At 49.8% G+C, this 16,074-nt stretch overlaps 2 protein-coding genes across 14 annotated transcripts in view; both read left to right on the top strand.

Annotated features, from left to right (window-relative positions):
- The window catches only part of LOC115252755 (stAR-related lipid transfer protein 13-like), an 8,149-nt gene extending 2,397 nt beyond the window's left edge, over positions 1-5,752 (top strand). The window contains 14 exon segments of the mRNA XM_029848722.1: positions 693-759; positions 857-1,184; positions 1,624-2,140; positions 2,240-2,410; positions 2,730-2,889; positions 2,955-3,083; positions 3,085-3,154; positions 3,354-3,567; positions 3,651-3,765; positions 3,839-4,086; positions 4,279-4,282; positions 4,887-4,943; positions 4,945-4,973; positions 5,055-5,752. Of these exon segments, the coding sequence (XP_029704582.1) occupies positions 693-759; positions 857-1,184; positions 1,624-2,140; positions 2,240-2,410; positions 2,730-2,889; positions 2,955-3,083; positions 3,085-3,154; positions 3,354-3,567; positions 3,651-3,765; positions 3,839-4,086; positions 4,279-4,282; positions 4,887-4,943; positions 4,945-4,973; positions 5,055-5,172 (2,227 nt within the window). The 3' untranslated portion in view covers positions 5,173-5,752.
- A 9,279-nt stretch (positions 5,753-15,031) lies between these two features.
- The window catches only part of LOC115252653 (neurobeachin-like), a 58,462-nt gene continuing 57,419 nt past the window's right edge, over positions 15,032-16,074 (top strand). For 10 of the 13 annotated variants that reach the window (XM_029848440.1, XM_029848439.1, XM_029848438.1 and 7 more), the window contains exon 1: positions 15,314-15,616. In XM_029848440.1, the coding sequence (XP_029704300.1) occupies positions 15,314-15,616 (303 nt within the window). Of the gene's footprint in view, positions 15,617-16,074 lie in introns of all 13 variants that reach the window. The other 3 variants (XM_029848436.1, XM_029848447.1, XM_029848448.1) reach the window with 1 other exon arrangement.

A 16,074-nucleotide genomic window follows, 5' to 3' on the forward strand; every position in this document is an offset into this window, starting at 1 on the left:
CACTTTCTTGATCTTTTCCCAACTTGCAGTAAAAAAGTTGCCTCCCCCCACCATCGTCCCTCCCCCCACATCGTCCCTCCCCCCACATCGTCCCTCCCCCCACATCCTTCCTTGTCTCTTTTGTTGAACCCGCCTCTCCAATTCCCCAGAATCTGTGTGGGAATTGCTGTGTTAGTGTTTCCTGACAGCTATATTCTAAAAGAATAACCGCCAGAGCCTCCAGGAGCGTCCCAGGAGTGCATCTCTTCCTTTTCGTACTATTTCTCATTCACAGCTCGATAATCTTGTTGAAAAGAATAAATAAGTAGGAATTCTCATTGTAAACATTTGTGTGAAATATGCAGGTTGTGGAGACAGCAGCTGGGCTCTTCCAGCAAGCGTCAGTAAATTGATATTTGAAGTCTGTGTTTTTGGATCCAGAACGCTGCAGAAGATGGGAGAAGGTGGGTGGGTGGGTGGGTGATGAGGAGGTTGCCCCAGCAGGGTGGAGATAGGTGACAGATGAAAGCAGGAGTGAGCCAAACCCAGAGGAGGCTTGAGTTTCAGGGGCCAGATTCACCCTTTGAAGGTGAGGATCAGTCCTGGCGGAGATGCAGCGGAGGACAAACACGACTAAGAGAGCAGAAGAACAGGCTGGACGCATCTGGCGCAGGAGAACTTTAACAGACTGTGTGTCAATAATTGTCTTCCAGGCGTCTAAACACCCTCAACAAATGTGCCTCCATGAAAGTGGACGTCAGCCACCCCAAAAGAAAGCAAGTCATCTTCCCTGTGTTCCTGTCTGGCTTCATCAGTTTCAGTCCAGCGTTGATAGTTTCACACAATCCCAACCCTCCATTTTTCATTGCTTCCTCAGGGTGATGACTCTGATGAAGATGACCCTTTGGCCATCAGTAAAAGGTGGACCTTTGAGTGGAGCAGCAGACGCTGGTCGCGCCTGCAGGACTTCCTGTCGGACAGCACCAATGAAAGCAGCCCCACAGGTCAGGGGGAGGGTCTGCCCAGCACAGTGAGCAGCGAGAGCGTGCTGACGGACCTGAGCGAGCAGGAGCTCGCCGAGGTCTCCTCGCTGCACAGTGAGGACTCCACTTCTGCCATGCCTGACTCCATATCCATGGCCTCTCTGTCTGCGTCCTACCAGCCACCCCGGGAACTTCCGCACTACAACTCCTTGCCGATCAAGAGTGGCCGCCATGGGCAGGGGGGGCGGAGCAAAGCCAAAGAGTTTTTGCGCCGCATGGAAATAATGCGCACCTGGGGACCATCGACGAGGCGGAAAGCTCAAATCGCAGGCCGCCGCTGGTCATCAGTGGTCCAGTTTTACAAGGGGGGAAGCCACAGGCACTGCAGATGCTCCAGTGTTTGCCCATTAGCCAACTGGAAAACAGTCCCACACACAAGCATGGAAGCGACGAGGACATGTCCTCTCCTACAAATGACTGCAAAGATCGGTGCAGAAGAACGGTGAGCTCCACCAAAGACACGGCTGTTCTTGTGAGCCTGAAGGAAGCCGTGTCTGCAAAGCCCCGGACTGCGAGCAAAAGAAGCAGCTTGTATCTGGAAGATATGGACCTTCCATCTCAGGGTAAGAGGACTGAAGGTCAAAGCCAGTTTTGGCAAAAGTCAATTCATCATATGAAAACCTCCTGGTTCACATCCCTCAAGACCATAAACCAGGCACCTTCCCAAAAGCTTTATCCATAGAAAGCCTGGCACCTTCCTCCAATGACAAGACCGGTCACCCCCAGAATTTACCACACAGTGGTCTGGGTGACATCTGGCCTGGTAAGCCTTTGTCCACGCCCCCCTGTCCCGGAGCTCCACGGGGCAGCAGGGTGAGTGTTTACGACAACGTGCCTGGCTCCCACCTCTACGCCAGCACCGGAGATCTGCTGGAATTAGAGGATGGCAATCTGTTCCCCCACCTGGATGACATCATCCAGCATGTCAGCGGTCTGCAGCAAATCGTGGACCACTGGAGCCGCAGCGTGCTGCACGAGAGTGGGACGGAGGAGGGGGAGAGCAGGACCACCCCCAGCGAAGGCGAGAGGGACGGAGTCTCCCTGAATGACACCGATTCGACGGAGACCAGTCGGGAGAGGCGGGACTCCGGAGTAGGGGCGTCACTAACGAGACCACGGTAGGAAGTTGTTGCTTCCTGAGGTTTTGTCTCATTTAACAGTGCAGCTGTCAAACACTATCTGGGTGCCAATTACTGTCTCTTCTGTGCCCAAATCAGGCTGCGGTGGCCAAGTTTCAGGACCGCCGATCATCTAAACCAGCCAGCATCTTCTCTGCAGATAAGCAGCCAATCAGCAGGCCAGCTCAGTCTGCTGCAGAAGTTCTCGTTGCTTCGCCTCACCGCCATCATGGAGAAATACTCCATGTCTAATAAGCACGGCTGGACCTGGTGAGAATACAAGATGCACCACCACTAGCCTTACTGTGTGGCTAAAACAAGAAGCATCTTTGACCCTGCAACAATGATCCTGGTTGTTCAGAGCTGTCAGAGGGGCCGTGCTGGTCAGAAGCAGCTCCGGGAAATCAGCTGCGTGCAGAAAGCAGGCGCCACAAACAAGCACATCTTTGTGTGCTTAACGATCTGTCCTGTTCATTTTTATTATCCCCAGGAGGAGAATTCTGCTGGCCGGCGTTCACCGTGGAGAGAAAGATAATGAAAGCACGCGCACAAAACACACTACCCTAATGGTTTCTCTGTCTGCCGCCAGGTCTGTGCCCAAGTTTATGAAGCGCATGAAGGTGCCAGACTACAAAGAGAAGAGTGTGTTTGGCGTTCCCCTCATCATCCATGTCCAGCGCTGTGGTTTCCCGCTGCCTCTGTGTCTACAGCAGGCGCTCAGTCACCTCAGAACACACTGTCTGGATCAGGTGGGCGATGATCTGCAAGGCTACCTGCTCCGTTCAGCTCTTCATACTCTACCTGGAACCCACAGGTGGGATTGTTCCGAAAGTCTGGCGTGAAGTCCCGTATCCAGGCGCTGAGGCAGCAGTGCGAGCTGACGCCTGACTGCGTGAACTACGAGGACCAGTCTGCGTACGATGTGGCCGACATGGTCAAACAGGTTTTTTCAGAGACTGCCAGAACCGCTGCTAACAAGCAAGCTGGGGGAAACCTTCCTGCATATTTATCAGTGTAAGTCACAAAGATCTCCATGAGTTCCAGCAAATAGGACATCACTTAGGGAAATCCTTCTGCAGAAGCACTTACTAGACTCACGATACCGTGGGAGATTTTTAGATTTCTAAATTATGGAAAGAGGAGGTGAGAGTATTAAATAAATATTAGCTCTTTAACTATGAGTTCCTCGCTTCCTCTTTTCTGCTTTCCTTAGACGTCCCAACGGAGCAGAGGCTACAGGCGGTTAGGGCGGCCATTTTGTTAATGCCAGATGAAAACAGGGAGGTCCTGCAGACGTTGCTCTACTTCCTGCGTGATGTCACCTCCTTGGTGGAGGAGAATCAGATGACACCCATGAACCTGGCTGTTTGCCTGGGTCCGTCGCTCTTTCACCTCAGCATACTGAAAAATGAGACGCTGTCACCAAGGTGTGTGTGTGTGTGTGTGTGTGTGTGTTGGTAAACTATATTACTAATACACCACCTGTAACTGCTAACACGTCTGCCTGCAGGTCAATCCAGAGGAAGTACACCACGGGCCGGCCTGACCAAAAGGACTTGACTGAGAATCTTGCCGCCACCGAAGGTCTGGCACATTTGATTACCGAGTGCCAACACCTCTTTCAGGTCAGCAGGATCTGTTTTGTGCTTTAGATGCAGTCACATTTTCTTCCTGATGTTTCCCATATCCTCTCCTCAGATCCCAGAGGAGATGGTCACCCAGTCTCGCAACTCCTACCTAGAGGCTGAGTTGATGGTGCCCCCGCTGGATGAGCTGGGCAAGGCCACCGAGGACGAGGCGGACGAAGACGTTGAGGAGCACGAGGAAGGGTCTTATTACTCCTATCTCGAACGGCTGGTCCAGAACCTGCAGGAAGAGGCTAAAGATAAGAGCAAAGGCTGGGTGCCCCTTCCGACCCCTGACCACACCGAACTGGCTTATAGAAGGTTTGCCGTATTTTTAACATGTATTTTGAGAAATACATTTAAAAAATGCAATAAAAACTGTTTGCCAAGGTCTTCTAAAGGAAATGAATTCTAATACCTAATATCTGGTTATCTGATTGAAATTTTAATGAAAATTTAGAGGAATTAAGATTTTAAATGTGACTCCTTTGCCATGATGCGTTCATGCATCAGGTTGGCGATGGGAACCCTCTGAGGCGGGTGGCGAGTGAGCGTTGAGGTGCCAGCAACCCCCAGTGAAGTGTTGCATCGGCTGCTGAGAGAGAGCGCCCCCTGTGGCTGGCTGACCTACAGCAAGAGAAAGTGCTGGAGAGTTGGACCAACGGACGGATTTGTACCAATACTCCCGCCACAAACATGGCGCCGCAGCCCAGCAGGGAATATGTGGTACTCAGGTCAGAAAGAGAATTTTCTCCTAAAATAATAATCATGCACATGGATCTACACTTACTGGTTTTTCTTCTTTTTGACATTTTTTCACCCAAGAAATCCATTAATATTGGTCATTTATTCAATTAACCAAAGGCCCTTAAAGCAAATAACAAAAACATTTGAAAAATCTAAGCAGGAGGAAAAAATACCAAGCTGATGTATAGACATTATACATATATTATACATTCATATTTTATGCATTATTGTGCTGTATTTGACTGCGATTTGGGAGATTATGACCCCTTTTCTGCTGCAGGATCATGGCGCACAGAGCTGTGTAAAGGCTCCTGCGCGCATCGTGTGCACATCTGTGGATCACGATGAGAGCCAACGCACGGGGGCGGTGAGAGGGGGTGGTGCTGGAATCCCAGTACCTCCTGGAGCCCTGCGGGACTGCCAGGACCAGACCTCACGCACGTCTCCAGGGTGGACCTCAGGTGTGGGCAGATGCCTGAGTTGTGCTGGAGCCTTTGGTCCCATTGCAATCAAAACTGTACATTGTGCTCTTCTCATTGCAGGGGGAGGTCTCCAGAATGGTACAACAAGGCCTTTGGCCACCTGTGTGCTAACGAAGCCCAGACGATCCGCTCTTCTTTTCACCTGCTGAATCAGACGAGCATTGAGACCAAGACTTGAACACCAGGAGTGGGTCTTTATTTTGGGTTGTGCTTCCAGAGCATCTGGAACTGATTACAAGTGACTCCAGATGGAGATCATACATGCAAATGGGGATTAGGTGTCTTTCCAGGCTGCTGGGCTATTCTGGAATGTCACTGTATCGAGTCCTTTTCACACTTATTTAATGATCAGTTCTCAAAAACATCGTCTTGCATATGAATCAATGTTTGATGTTTTTTACAACTAAGTAGCTTCAGAACCATTAACTATTGAAAGAAAGTCAGCACCAACAGGGTTTAATTTAAGCTGAATTTAGAGACTTGGATAGGTGTAACAGGGCATGCAGCTGCTGCTTACACACATCTGTACATTATTCTGTCAGTTGTACAAAGAAATATTTAGCATATATTTTATTTCACCTTAACAATACATTTAGCTTACCTCTATGGAACGAGTAGACTTAAAATGATTCACTCTGGTCTTTTTTAGTAAATCAAAAATAACAATCAGCACTGGTTGAATCTGATCTGAATCGTTTGTTTTAAAATTATAAAATGATAAAACTGAATTAGCCTTTGTTAACATATGGCTCACATATAACAAAAGCTGGATTGAACAGCCTGAATATTTATTAATGCACTTAAAAATGACAGCTGTCTACTTAGATAATGCATAAATGCCAATAAACCCTTCCTCTAGGAACAACCAGGACCAGGTACATCCCTGGACTGGGATTTAGTTAGTTACTCACCAACGATGAGGGGGAAACAAATACCGGGTCCAACTAATGTGCTTCAACTCTTATTCACTTGTGATTTGTTACAATTTTTAGCGCTAACCCGAATATTATTTTTCAAATGATCCTTCTTCTTTGTTGTATTCCATTGCCTTTTTTGCTGTCCTGTTATACAATGTCCAAGACATGAGAGCATTTAGCTGCTTCTGTGAAGCATGTGGAATAATTGTGTGTGTGCATGCATGGATGTGCCGGTCTTTCTCTATTTGACATGTATGTGCAGCCTGTGTTGTCAAACTATGACGCTTCCTGTGCCAGCAGATCCACCGCGCAGCTTTCAGGGTCCTATCATATTGATATGCTGAAATGTGAAACTTTCCACCCAAAGCATCGAACAGGGGCGAGAGCAGAATGCCAGGAATCATCTTGCCTCTTTTCTGTTTGCTGTTGCTATGATACAACATCTCCGCTGCGCCCCCAGTATCCGGCACAAACCAGGGGAGTAGTGTGCACGTGAAACGTGTACGTATGAGACCTGGGCTCCAAGCCAGGCGGGTTTTTCTGACAAGATGATGTGAGTTATTGTTTTTTAAAAGCAGAGAATAAAAAGTCTTTGAAGCCAGCAGGAAGCCGTGTCTTCACTGTAGCTGTGTGGAAGTGACATCAGCCTCCATGTTGCCTGGCAGATTCTTGCTGCCTTTGCTCTCGGGTCCATTGAGTGGTGCTGTTAGCCCGCTGCAGGCTGAAGGTCACGAGAGGAGATCCTTCAGCATTAAACTGACGCAACGAAGAGTCATCGTCAATTCTTGAGGGACATATTTGCTGTCTCCTTTCCCAGGGAAAGATTAGGAAAATTAAACCGGAATGTGGGGATCAATATCCAATCAACTTTACCTATTTAGACTGAGGGTTGCAGATGTCGGATCAGGCAGTAAAGGTTTGGTACACCCTGCGAGGCGACTGTGGAGAACTACAAAGATGTGAGTCAGACGTGGTGTCGTTAACTTTCACCTCATTTAACACGCGGCTGGTTTTATCTAGGTCCTAGATATGTGTCCTGTGTCCTACTTCCTAGAATCTAGGAAGCCTCCTAGAATCTAGGAAGTAGGACACAGCATTACCTGCAGGTGCTTTTACACCTGCTGCACAGGCCTTATCGGGTGGCAAATGAGGAGCCTCATGTTGCAATTTGATGTATGAGTTAGGGTTTTTCAAAGGAAACATGTGGATTTCTGGAAAAAGAGCCTTTAAAGGGGCATTTTCCCCTGACCCTTGCAACACAATTTAAAGGGCCCCCCCTCTGGAGGAAGCAGGAAGTGCAGCTCCCCTGTGCAAGATGGAGAAGTGACCTGGCCATGCAAAGAAGGAAAAAGTCATCTTCAGCAAGGTTTTATTCCAATGTGGAGATCAGGATATGGTTGAGAATGAGTATATTGAGGAGAAATCCCAACAGAATTACTAAAGATATGTCCTTGATCGTCATGTGAGCTCACCCCAAAAGGGTGTAACCCATCCAGCTGTGGAAAACGTGCTTGATTTCCTGAGCCCAGCGGCCGACTATTCTTTCCTAAGGAACACGATTAATATCTGATATCTGATGTGGTCTCCACATTTCAGATATTCTACATGTGACCAGTTTCTCTTCTTCCAAAGAGGCTGAGCGACTCAAATGACAGTGGATCAAGATAGACACTGATTTGCTTTGGTAATTTTGGCAAGATTGCAAGTTTCAGCAGAAACCAAAACTTGTTTGCAAATGTCCCGAGAATTCCTGGAACATTCTCTGAGATCCAACTGTGTTCAAAGCTCAAAGCCGTGTTTCCCGCTCTTGAATGTCCCGTAAAGTAGTCCCGACCTGCACAGATTCCCCTCCACCCTCGTTCGCTTCATCACTTGTTCGGTAGCTAAAGTGAAACCACACTTTTCTTTGAGGTCATTTCGGTTCCTTGTGTTCAGAGCATCCTGGATCTCCTGGAGTTGTGATTCTGAGTGTCGGGCAGGACCACTCGAGCAGCATTTATCACACTGGTTTCTCCAGTGTTAGGGTTAGGGTTAGACAATTATGTCTAACCCTAACCAACCCTAACCCTAACCCTAACCCTAACCCTAACCCAGACAATCGTGATAAGGTCATTAATGAATAAATGACACCATGAATGAATCATTGATGAGACCTTGTTGGTGTCTTCAGGAACTAACGCTAAATTCATTAGGAAAACCAGTGACGCTTGTGATTAATGCCTCATTTCAGCTCATCAAGTCAACATTTGGACCATGTTTTTCAGCTCTCTCGAGGAACGCCTAACCCTAACCCTAACCCTAACCCTAACCCTAACCTAACCCTAACCCTAAACCTAACCCTAACCTAACCCTAGCCCTAACCCTAACCCTAACCCTAACCCTAACCTAACCCTAACCGAACCTAACCCTAACCCTAACCTAACCTACCCTAGCCCTAACCCTAACCTAACCCTAACCCTAACCTAACCCTAACCTAACCCTAACCCTAACCTAACCCTAGCCCTAACCCTAACCTAACCCTAACCCTAACCCTAACCTAACCCTAACCCTAACCTAACCTAACCCTAACCCTAACCTAACCCTAACCCTAACCCTAACCTAACCTAACCCTAACCCTAACCTAACCCTAGCCCTAACCCTAACCTAACCCTAACCTAACCCTAACCTAACCCTAACCCTAACCCTAACCCAGATCAGCCAGTTTTTGAAAAATAAACAAGTTTTAAAGTTCATAAGATTTCTTTGTAGCCTCTCATTTATTCTATTTCTCACAGACACTTTAGTTGAAGCATGTATTAAAAACTGAGAATTAAACATGTACCCCCCCGTACATGTTAACCCCCCTGTACATGTTAACCCCCCCGTACATGTTAACCCCCCTGTACGTTTAATACCCCCTGTACATGTTAACCCCCCCTGTACATGTTAATACCCCCCCTGTACATGTTAACCCCCCCGTACATGTTAACCCCCTGTACATGTTAACCCCCTGTACATGTTAACCCCCTGTACATGTTAATACCCCCCTGTACATGTTAACCCCACCCTGTACATGTTAACCCCCCTGTACATGTTTAATACCCCCCTGTACATGTTAACCCCCCCCGTACATGTTAACCCCCCTGTACATGTTAACCCCCCCCGTACATGTTTAATACCCCCCCTGTACATGTTAACCCCCCTGTACATGTTTAATACCCCCCTGTACATGTTAACCCCCCCCCGTACATGTTAACCCCCCCGTACATGTTAACCCCCTGTACATGTTAACCCCCCCGTACATGTTTAATACCCCCCCCTGTACATGTTAAACCCCCCCGTACATGTTAACCCCCCCATACATGTTTAATACCCCCCCTCCATCCATTCTCTACCGCTTATCCGGGTCGGGTCGCGGGGGCAGCAGCCTAAGGAGAGAAGCCCAGACTTCCCTCTCCCCAGCTACCTCCTCCAGCTCATCCGGAGGGATCCCCAGGCGTTCCCAGGCCAGTCGAGAGACATAGTCTCTCCAACGTGTCCTGGGTCTCCCCGGGGGTCTCCTACCGGAGGGACATGCCCTGAACACCTCACCAGGGAGGCGTCCAGGGGGCATCCTGACTAGATGCCCAAGCCACCCATGTTAACCCCCCCTGTACATGTTAACCCCCCCGTACATGTTAACCCCCCCCGTACATGTTTAATACCCCCTGTACATGTTAACCCCCCCCCCGTACATGTTAACCCCCCCCGTACATGTTTAATACCCCCTGTACATGTTAACCCCCCCCGTACATGTTAACCCCCCCCGTACATGTTTAATACCCCCTGTACATGTTAAACCCCCCCGTACATGTTTAACCCCCCCCGTACATGTTAACCCCCCCTGTACATGTTAACCCCCCCGTACATGTTAACCCCCCCTGTACATGTTAACCCCCCCGTACATGTTAACCCCCCCGTACATGTTTAATACCCCCTGTACATGTTAACCCCCCCCCGTACATGTTTAATACCCCTGTACATGTTAACCCCCCGTACATGTTAACCCCCATGTACATGTTAACCCCCCGTACATGTTTAATACCCCTGTACATGTTAACCCCCCGTACATGTTAACCCCCCTGTACATGTTAACCCCCCCGTACATGTTTAATACCCCCGTACATGTTAAAACGCTAACCCCCCCGTACATGTTTAATACCCCCCGTACATGTTAACCCCCCCTGTACATGTTAACCCCCCTGTACATGTTAACCCCCCCCCCTGTACATGCTTAATACCCCCATACATGTTACACCCCCCTGTACATGTTTAATACCCCCCATACATGTTAACCCCCCCCTGTACATGTTAACCCCCCCCTGTACATGTTAACCCCCCCTGTACATGTTTAATACCCCCCATACATGTTAACCCCCCCTGTCATGTTAACCCCCCGACATGTTAAACCCCCCCCGTACAGTTTAATATCCCCCGTACATGTTAACCCCCTGTACATGTTAACCCCCCCCTGTACACGTTAACCCCCCGTACATGTTAACCCCCCATACATGTTAACCCCCCTGTACATGTTTAATACCCCCCGTACATGTTAACCCCCCCTGTACATGTTAACCCCCCCCGTACATGTTAACCCCACCTGTACATGTTTAATACCCCCATACATGTTAACCCCCCCTGTACATGTTAACCCCCCCATACATGTTAACCCCCCCTGTACATGTTTAATATCCCCCGTACATGTTAACCCCCCTGTACATGTTAACCCCCCCCGTACAAGTTAACCCCCCCGTACATGTTAACCCCCCATACATGTTAACCCCCCCTGTACATGTTTAATACCCCCCGTACATGTTAACCCCCCCTGTACATGTTAACCCCCCCGTACATGTTAACCCCCCCTGTACATGTTTAATACCCCCCATACATGTTAACCCCCCCCTGTACATGTTAACCCCCCCGTACATGTTAACCCCCCCGTACATGTTAACCCCCCTGTACATGTTTAATACCCCCCATACATGTTAACCCCCCCTGTACATGTTAACCCCCCCGTACATGTTTAATACCCCCTGTACATGTTAACCCCCCGTACATGTTAACCCCCCCTGTACATGTTTAATACCCCCCATACATGTTAACCCCCCCTGTACATGTTAACCCCCCCGTACATGTTAACCCCCCTGTACATGTTTAATACCCCCCATACATGTTAACCCCCCCGTACATGTTAACCCCCCCTGTACATGTTTAATACCCCCCATACATGTTAACCCCCCCTGTACATGTTAACCCCCCCGTACATGTTAGGGTTAGGGTTAGGGTACAGGAGACTCAGTGATGATTTTAATCAGGCTGATTGGTGCAGGAGATGGGAGGGGAGGGTGTTTTTAAGCCACGGCACAGCCCTCAGTGCTGGGGGGGGGGGGGGGGTCCTCTTCTCTTTTAGTCCACCATCTTTTCCTGTTGAACATGTTCAGGAGAGGCGTCTTTTAATCAGGGCCCAGTTTGACCAGTTCAGTGCTGCTTTTATTAATGTGTATGTTCCCAACAGCAGAGAGGAAGCTCTTTCTAGAGGGTGAGGGTTAACAACAACAAACTCCGGGGGTTAGGGTTAGGGTTAACAACAACAAACTCCGGGGGTTAGGGTTAGGGTTAACAACAACAAACTCTGGGGCTTAGGGTTAGGGTTAGGGTTAACAACAACAAACTCCGGTGGTTAGGGTTAGGGTTAACAACAACAAACTCCAGGGGTTAGGTTTAGGGTTAACAACAACAAACTCCAGGGGTTAGGGTGAGGGTTAACAACAACAAACTCCGGGGGTTAGGGTTAGGGTTAACCACAACAAACTCCAGGGGTTAGGGTTAACAACAACAAACTCCGGGGGTTAGGGTTAGGGTTAACAACAACAAACTCTGGGGCTTAGGGTTAGGGTTAGGGTTAACAACAACAAACTCCGGTGGTTAGGGTTAGGGTTAACAACAACAAACTCCAGGGGTTAGGTTTAGGGTTAACAACAACAAACTCCAGGGGTTAGGGTGAGGGTTAACAACAACAAACTCCGGGGGTTAGGGTTAGGGTTAACCACAACAAACTCCAGGGGTTAGGGTTAACAACAACAAACTCCGGGGGTTAGGGTTAGGGTTAACCACAACAAACTCCAGGGGTTAGGGTTAACAACAACAAACTCCGGGGGTTAGGGTTAGGGTTAATCACAACAAACTCCAGGGGTTAGGGTTAACAACAACAAACTCCAGGGGTTAGGGTTAACAACAACAAACTCCGGGGGTTAGGGTTAGGGTTAACAACAACAAACTCCAGGGGTTAGGTTTAGGGTTAACAACAACAAACTCCGGGGGTTAGGGTTAGGGTTAACCACAACAAACTCCAGGGGTTAGGGTTAACAACAACAAACTCCGGGGGTTAGGGTTAACCACAACAAACTCCAGGGGTTAGGGTTAACAACAACAAACTCCGGGGGTTAGGGTTAGGGTTAACCACAACAAACTCCAGGGGTTAGGTTTAACAACAACAAACTCCGGGGGTTAGGGTTAGGGTTAACCACAACAAACTCCAGGGGTTAGGGTTAACAACAACAAACTCCGGGGCTTAGGGTTAGGGTTAACCACAACAAACTCCAGGGGTTAGGGTTAACAACAACAAACTCCAGGGGTTAGGGTTAACAACAACAAACTCCGGGGGTTAGGGTTAGGGTTAACAACAACAAACTCCAGGGGTTAGGGTTAACAACAACAAACTCCAGGGGTTAGCGTCTCATAGCCGCGTCTCATAGTTCCAGTGCAGTTAGTTGACTTAGTTCAGTTCTGGAAAAAAAATTGAACAGGTGAAAAATTTGGGCTGTTTAATAATAATTTCGGTGACAAACGCCTGCATTTAAACCACAGAACCAGAAACTTGCATGAGTGCAGCCGTCAGTCCAGCTCACATGGATCACACCCTGTGGTGACCTCGCGTGACCTTTGCTGCTCTGGCAGGACCGTGATCACCAGCACCCAGGAGACGGGTTAGGGTTAGGGCGAGGGTTTAGGGTTAGGGTTAGGGTTAGGGTTAGAGGGTTAGGGTTAGGGGGTTAGGGTTAGGGTTAGGGTTAGAGGGTTAGAGGGTTAGGGTTAGAGGGTTAGGGTTAGGGTTAGAGGGTTAGGGTTAGAGGTTAGGGTTAGGGTTAAAGGGTTAGGGTTAGGGTTAGAGGGTTAGAGGGTTAGGGTTAGAGGGTTAGAGGGTTAGGGTTAGAGGGTTAGGGTTAGGGTTAGGGAGTTAGGGTTAGGGTTAGGGTTAGGGAGTTAGGGTTAGAGGGTTAGGGTTAGGGTTAGAGGGTTAGGGTTAGGGTTAGAGGGTTAGGGTTAGGGTTAGGGTTAGAGGGTTAGGGTTAGGGGGTTAGGGTTAGGGTTAGAGGGTTAGAGGGTTAGGGTTAGAGGGTTAGGGTAGGGTTAGAGGGTTAGAGGGGTTAGGGTTAGGGTTAGGGAGTTAGGGTTAGGGTTAGGGTTAGGGTTAGGGTTAGAGGGTTAGGGTTAGGGTTAGGGTTAGGGTCAGGGTCGGGGGGGGCAGCAGCACCTCCGCGGGAGGCGATGCTGCGGTTAGGGTTAGGGAGTTAGGGTTAGGGTTAGAGGGTTAGGGTTAGGGTTAGGGTTAGGGTTAGGGTTCGGCCTCGGCAGGGGTCGGGTTAGGGTTAGGGTTAGAGGGTTAGGGTTAGGGTTAGGGTCAGGGTCGGGGGGGCAGCAGCACCTCCGCGGGAGGCGATGCTGCGGTGAGCAGAGTGATGACAAAGAGAGCGAGGGAAGGTGAGAGGTGATAAAGGAGCTGCATGTTTTTACCCAATCACCATCCTGGTTAAGACCTCTCCTTCTTCTCAGCCTTTTGTGGGATCACGACAAAGCCACAAAAGAAAGGCTTTGTCTGGAAACAAAGGAGTGTGTTTGTCTGAGAGGGGCCTTTTATGTTCACTGCTTGTGTGTGTGTGTGTGTGTGTGCTTGTGCACGTGTTAGTCTGAGGAATTGCTTCTGTAAATGTGAGAGAAGTGTGCAGCAGATACAGTTGTAGTGCACCAGTGTTTCCTCCTGCTGAAAAGGGACAAATAAGGTCTCTTCTCATGTATGAAACCCTCTAATGATTTCATGTGCACGCAGTCACTCACACACACTCACACACACATGCATGCATGCACGCACGCACGCACGTGTGCACGACCTAATATGCACATACAGAGTGACAATAGGGTCTGAAATGCCGCCTCCATAATGGGAATTTGCCCTCCCAGATGTGTCCTGCTGCAGGAACAAGCAGCCTATTCCGGACACCAGCTGCCTGTGGGATCCTCCAGGGATCCTCCAGGGACCCCCCCCCCCCCCCCCTCCAGGGACACCCCCCCCCCCCCCCCCCCATATGAATTGTAATTTTGTAAAAAAAAAAATTCATTCTTAGATTGATTAAATATTAAATATCTTTTAATCTGTCATTTGATACGTCAACTTTCTTTACAAAGTAAAAAATTCAGACTATTTACACCCGTCAATGAAGCAACAAAGTCACCCGAGTGGTCCAGGAGAGGGTCCAGGAGAGGGTCCAGGACAGGGTCCAGGAGAGAGACCAGGAGAGAGATCAGGAGAGGGTCCAGGAGAGGGTCCAGGAGAGAGACCAGGAGAGAGACCAGGAGAGAGATCAGGAGAGGGTCCAGGAGAGGGTCCAGGAGCTAGTCCAGGAGAGGGTCCAGGACAGGGTCCAGGAGAGAGACCAGGAGAGGGTTCAGGAGAGAGTCCAGGAGAGAGACCAGGAGAGAGACCAGAAGAGAGACCAGAAGAGGGTCCAGGAGAGGGTCCAGGAGAGAGTCCAGGAGAGGGTCCAGGAGAGGGTCCAGGACAGGGTCCAGGAGAGGGTCCAGGACAGGGTCCAGTCTTTAGGGATGTCCCTCAGCTTTCATGGGCAACAAGAGTCGAACACTCCTTTAGCTGCTTGACTTCACGAGGTCAGATGTGTTAAACATGAACGCAAACCCAGGTTTCGGTGGTACCGAGCACTGTCGGAACCACGCACGGATGGCTCCATGTTTTCGTGCGCCTGCTGCTTCTCTGCGCATGCGCGGCCGGATCGCGCTGCCGCAGACAGGGGGCGTCAACATGGCGTTTCTCTGTTCGACGACCGCACTGACTGCAACCTGCCAATGAGACACACACGCGCACACACACGCACACCAGCTAGCGCTCTGTCAAACCTACAGCTCTTCTCCAGCCAGCCTTATGGTTCCGTCCACATTTTCAGGAGGATAGGGTGAATCCAGAGGCTTTTTGGTTCTAAATGTTCCTGCGTGGATGGTTCTAGTGCGGCGGCGGCGGACGCAGCTTGTCGAGCAGGTGTGAGAGACAGCGGCGACCGCTCCTCTCCTCTCCTGCCTGTTTCCTGAGGGGAAATGTCGAGCGAGAAGCCGCTTTCAGCACCACCGGGCTCTGCTACCTCGCTCACGGACACAGACCGAGACTCCCACCCGCCGCCGGGCGCCACCGCTCAGCCACCGCAGGTCGCCGCGGGCGCTGGCTGCGCTCCTGCCGCGGAAAGGATGGTGTCCGCAGCCGGCTCGATGGTCCTCCCGGCCGGTGTGATCAACCCCACTGTCCCGATAAGGAATATTCAGATGAAATTCGCCGTTGTGGTGGGCCTAATCCAGGTCGGGGAGGTTAGCAACAGGGACATCGTGGAGACGGTGCTGAACCTGGTGAGTGGGAGAAGGATGAAGCGGCAGCAGCCATCGCAGGCAGAGCCGCACAGCTTTATCCTGCTATCTTTTATTTACGATAGCCTTTCAGGGGATGATGTCATTTGTTTGTTCGGGGGATTGCTGTGCTGCTTTCCCCCATTTCCGCAGATAAAATTGCACCTGCGCGAATATGAATTGAAGAATAAATGAGCCGGGGGTGTATTATTGTAGTGCCGAGGAAAACGGAATGAGCATGTGACCCCAGCGAGGTGCAGTCGATCACCGGCCATTGTTGCCTCGATGACCCGTTCGCGATGCACTACGGAAAAGCATCTGCAGACACAGTGTCGCGGATCGCGGAGAAAGTGGAAGCAGGGTGTTCTGCTGACCCCCATGTGGACCCGGAGCGATGCTGCAGACTCGGGCTGCTACCGAATGTTGCGCACCACAAACGCATTTCGTTCGCGCTCCCTAAA

The sequence above is a fragment of the Takifugu rubripes genome, chromosome 15, assembly GCF_901000725.2.
Source record: "Takifugu rubripes chromosome 15, fTakRub1.2, whole genome shotgun sequence".
Classification (NCBI taxonomy): Eukaryota; Metazoa; Chordata; class Actinopteri; order Tetraodontiformes; family Tetraodontidae; genus Takifugu; species Takifugu rubripes.